This window comes from Salvelinus sp. IW2-2015, linkage group LG22 (genome assembly GCF_002910315.2).
Source record: "Salvelinus sp. IW2-2015 linkage group LG22, ASM291031v2, whole genome shotgun sequence".
Lineage (NCBI taxonomy): Eukaryota > Metazoa > Chordata > Actinopteri > Salmoniformes > Salmonidae > Salvelinus > Salvelinus sp. IW2-2015.
Window position 1 is genome coordinate 37,365,893 of NC_036862.1, and position 5,604 is coordinate 37,371,496.

At 45.7% G+C, this 5,604-nt stretch overlaps 1 protein-coding gene across 1 annotated transcript in view; it reads right to left on the minus strand.

Moving 5' to 3' along the window:
• Positions 1–2,078: 2,078 nt before the first annotated feature.
• LOC111949476 (ventricular zone-expressed PH domain-containing protein) overlaps positions 2,079–5,604 on the minus strand; it is a 25,661-nt gene continuing 22,135 nt past the window's right edge. Inside the window, exon 5 of the mRNA XM_023966695.3 lies at positions 2,079–2,247. Coding sequence (XP_023822463.3) covers positions 2,224–2,247 — 24 coding nt within the window. The 3' untranslated portion in view covers positions 2,079–2,223. The remainder of the gene's footprint in view (positions 2,248–5,604) is intronic.

Sequence of the window (5,604 nt, forward strand, 5' to 3'; positions counted from 1 at the left end):
CTACTACTACTACTACTGCTAATACTGCTACTACTACTACTACTACTACTACTACTACTACTGCTACTACTACTGCTAGTACTACTACTACTACTACTACTGCTACTACTACTACTACTAATAATAATAATAGAAATGCTACTAATATGTTACCTCTAAATTCCAGTGCTATCTCTACACTCTCTGAAAAAAGGGTTCCAAAGGGGTTCTTTGGCTGTCAGCATAGGATAACCCTTTTTGGTTCCAGTGGAGAACCCTTTTTGGTTCGAGGTATAACCCTTTTTGGTTTCAGATAAAAAAAACTTTTTGGTTCCATTCAGAACCCTCTGTGGAAAAGGTTCTACATGGAACCCCAAAAGGTTCTACCTGGAACCAAAAAGGGTTCTTCAAAGGATTATTCTATGGGGACAGCTGAAGAACCCTTTTAGGTTCTTGAGAGCACCTTTTTTTCTAAGATTGTACCTCTTCAGGCCTCCAGAGTGGCGCAGAGGTCTAAGGCACTGCATCGCAGTGCTAAAGGCATCACAACAGATCTGGGTTTGATCCCAGGCTGTATCGCAGCCGGCCGCGACCGGGAGACCCATGAGGCGGCGTACAATTGGCCGAGCATCGTCCGGGTTAGGGGAGGGTTTGGCCAGTTGGACGGTGTTTCCTCCGACACATTGGCATCCGGGTTAAGTGGGCAGCGTGTCAAGAAGCAGTGTGGCTTGGCAGGGTCGTGTTTCGGAGGACGCACGGCTCTCAACCTTTGCCTCTCCCGAGTCCATATGGGAGTTGCAGCAATGGGACAAGACTGTAACTACCAATTGGATATCACGAAAAAAAGAAAAAAAAATGGTGTACCTCTTCAGTTTTATCAGTAGAGTGTAGTCCACTGGATGACCTCAACCCAAAAGTATAATATAAACATTCATATGAACCTGCACAAACACAGTCTAAATGAGACTGGACCTGGCTCCGGTCCTTAATGAAACTCCACTAGCCCCCTCTAACAACAACACACCACACACACACACACACAGACACACACACACACACACACACACACAAACACACAAACTAACACCACACACACACACACAACACCACACACACACACACACCACACACACACACACTCCTCCTGACTTCTCTCTCCCTGATCTGTATATAGGGAGTAATGGCTGACAGGCGCTGCCTGGGAGAACCTTAATCTGTCCAGGCAATGGGGCCCGGGCTACACAGCCTGTTTAGAGCCCTGTCCAGCTCTGAAAACATACAGGCAAGCTGTATTCAGCTGTAGCCAAGGTGGGCCTGTAAAACCTAAACCAACATGATCTGAGGGCCACTTAAGAGTGATCCCTCAGCTCGGACCACAGTCAGGTCTGGAAGCCATGAAGGAAATGAAAGCTTAACAAGAAGTGGAGACATGACACAAACTAGATCATCTCTTCCAACCTGCCTCCTCTGAGTATTTTACCTCCGCACTCCTGAATACATAAATAAAACCACACATCATTGAAACCTATGACTGAAATTGAGTATTGGGGCAAGAAATGAAGAACAGACACCGTCTGTCTTTTTAAACTGATCTCCAGCCAATGATCCTCTGATCAGGAAACTGATAACCCTGTCAATGATTTAAATATAGGGGAGGCTTCCCTTTAACAAAACAGATAAAGACCATCAAACATCCCTCTATGGTTTGTGGAACATGTCTATCTGTAAAGTGTGGTATTCTAAATGTGTGTGTGTGTGTGTGTGTGTGAGAAGCGCGGCGCGTGTATGTGTCTGTGTGTGTGTCCTACCTCCAGCATGCAGCAGGTGATATCCCTTCTCTGTGTGTGTGTCGTTGTGTTGGTGTGTTGTGTGTGTGTGTGCGCAACGGAAGTTGTGTATGTGTCGCGTGGGTGCGGTGTCCTACCTCCCACACGCTGAGGTAAATAGCCTTCTGTGTGTGTGATGTGCTGTGTGTGTGTGTGTGTGTGTGTGTGGTTGTGTTGTTGTGTTGTGGTCTGTTGTTGCGAGTGGTGCCGAGTATGTGTGGTCCCGTGTGGTGTGTGTATGTGCCGTGTGTGTGGTGGTGTGTCCCTACGCCTCCAGCACGTCTGCAAGTGATAGCTCTGTGGTTCTGCCAGTAGTTCAGCCTTAGCCATGGCAGCCAGAGAGAGATAACTGGACATGTTTCTACTGACTCTCTGTTGCCGCCTGTAGAAACCTCACTGCCACCGGCACTGCTAAGCATCACTGGGGGAAACGACTGTAGTTCTGTAAGGAGGGAGAGACAGGGAGAAGAAAGACAAAGACACAGAGAGATTGTGTGAGAGAGACAGAGATTTATGTGTGTGTGGTGTGTGTGTGTGTGTGTAGTGTGTGTGTGTGTGTGTGTGTGTGTGTGTGTGTGTGTGTAATGTGTGTGTGTGTGTGTGCGTGGCGTGCGGTGTGTGCGTGCGTGTGTGTGGTGAGAAAATGAGAGAGAGAGAGAGAATTGAGGCCCAGACAAATTGATGGCTGCTATGGCAAAAGGGTGGTGGTGGGGGGGTCAACTCAATTTTAGGGAAGGTGTTCCTAATGTTTGATATACTCAGTGTAAATATTCACTGCATGTACCCAATATATAATGCTGGCCCCGGGCGCCCTTTTTATAAAGTCTAGTTTAATACCCTGCCACAGGTGTCGCATGTAGGTACCACACTCCATCAACTGGGCCAATATAGAACTCACTGTATCTGAAAGTAACAATAACAGATCAAATGTGCTGATCAGTAATAAATGGATTAGAGTAAACCAATAGACGTTCTCTAACCAGCTACATCATAGATCTCAAACAAATGTATGATTGTTGTGTGTGTGTGTTGGTGTGTGTGTGTGTGTGTGTGTGTGTGTGTGTGTGTGTGTGTGTGTGTTGTGTGGTGTGTGGTGCATTCCTATTAATGGCCTACAGTATGATGGACCCTTAGTGATGCACATTGACAATTTAAGGGAACAAAAGAAACAAACAGAATAGAACATTAACAGACAAACCAGATTAGAATAGAAAGAACAGAACAGAACAAGAAACAGAAACAGATTAGAATAGAACAGAACAGAAATAGAGGATAAACAGATGGCTCTCTTTACATAAAAGACGTAATTTCTTCTGAGTCAAAGGAGAGAGTGATAATGTTTTCGTGCATGTAGACCCCAAAAAAAGTTGGGGGTTTGGTTCCCCCAAAGGCCTAATTTAACATCCACTTAGCGCCCCAAGGGATGTTTGGGACATTTAAAGGGCTAGAAATGGGCAATAAGTACTGTCCAACTGCTCTCCTGAAATCTCATTGTATCCAGCTTTTTAAATCAGTTGTGTAATGCTGGGCAGAAACAAGAGTCCTATGGTCTGAAGGTGACCAAAACCCCGATTTGGTGACCTGAGTTAGTGCTACTATCTTCTACGCCATAAGACAAACACTGAACATACCAAACAACTATACAATACCTCTAACAGAAACAACTATCATACTAAACAGACAATATACATACAAAACAGTTGGTGCTGTATCATTAGAGCTGATGACTACAGTACAGTGTTGTTATAGGGAGTAATGCTAAACCAATTTATGACTAGAATGTCATACTTCTGTACTTCCAGCAGTGCGCAGTGCAGCAAGTTTCTTCTCTGCCACATCCAAGAGTCTACTATAAACAACAGCACAGTCTCTCTCTGTTGATATAGGAATCAACACAAACACACACGCAACACACACTCACAGAACACACACCACACACACACACACACACACACACAACATCCAGACACACCACACACACACACACACACACACACACACACACACAACACACACACATCACACACACCACACACACACACACACACACACCACACACACAACACACACAACACTCACAACAACAACACTACACACACACCACACACACACACAGACAACACACACAAATCAGCACACACTTACAGCACACATCACACACGCACACACACCACACTGCACACAAACACCACACACACGCACACACACAACACAGCCCCACAAACCACGCCACATACAACACAACGACACATCACACTACACACAACAACACACCAACACAACAGCTCACACAATCGCACACACCACACACACACACACACACAAACACACACACCAACGCACACACACACGACACAGCTCCACGCATCGCAACTCAACAAACACGGCACCAGCATGCACAACTCACACCACACACATTGCACACACACACCAGACAGCACACCACACACAGACGCAACAGATCAGCACCATGCCACCGTCTGATTAGAGTGAGTCACTGTAATATCAGGCTGCTCTAGATCAAAGAGCTCAAAAATCCAGACAGAGCCACTAGAAGGACGTTACAGCCATCAGAACTCAACTACCAGAAGCACCTAGACAAGGAGCTCACTAATGAAGACTAACCAGAAAGGGAAGCTCGCTAATTGAAGACTAACCCAGACAAGGAGCTCACTAAGAAGACTAACCAGACAAGGAGCTCACTAAATGAAGACTAACACAGACAAGGAGCCATCACTAATGAAGACTAACCAGACAAGGAGCTCAGCTAATGTGACAGACTAACCAGACAAGGAGCTCACATAATGAAGACTAACCAGACAAGGAGCTCACTATGAAGACTAACCAGACAAGGGCGCTCCTATTGAAAGACTAACCAGACAAGGAGCTCACTAATGAAGACTAACCAGACAAGGAGCTCCTAATGAAGAACTACCAGACAAGGAGCTCAGCTAATGAAGACTAACCAGACAAGGAGCTGCACTAATGAAGACTAACCAGCAGGGAGCGCGTCACAATGAAGACTAAACGCAGAAACAAGGAGCTCACTAAGAAGACTAACCAGACACAGGAGCTCACTAATGAAGACTAACCAGAACAAGGAGCTCACTAAGAGACTAACCAGACAGGAGCTCCTAATGAAGACTAACCAGACAAGGACTCACTAAGAAGACTAACCAGACAAGGAGCTCACTATGAAGACTAACCAGACAAGGAGGCTCACTAAGAAGACTAACCAGACAAGGAGCTCACTTGAAGACTAACCAGACAGGAGCTCCTAAGAAGAACTAACCAGACAAGGAGCTCGCTAATGAAGGACTAACCAGACAAGGAGCTCCTAATGAAGACTAACCAGACAAGGGAGCTCGCTAATGAAGACTAACCCAGACAAGGAGCTCGCTAATAGAAGACTAAACCAGACAAGGAGCTCCTAATGAAGACTAACCAGACAAGGAGCTCTAATGAAGACTAACCATGAACCAGACAAGGAAGCTCGCTATTGAAGACTAACGCAGAAACAAAGGAGCTCTAATGAAACTTAACAGAAAGGACAATGGAGCTCCGGTTAAGAAGACTAACCAGACAAGGAGCTCGACTAATGAAGACTAACCAGACAAGGAGCTCGCCTAGAAGACTAAAGACCAGAGCAGGAGCTCGTACTTGAGAAGACTACCAGACAAGGAGTCGCTAATGAAGACTAACCAGACAAGGAGCTCTCGCAATGCTAGAGAGTCTAAGGAAAGCTAACCAGACAAGGAGCTCGCTAATTGAAGAGAACCAGACAAGGAGCTTTCGCTAA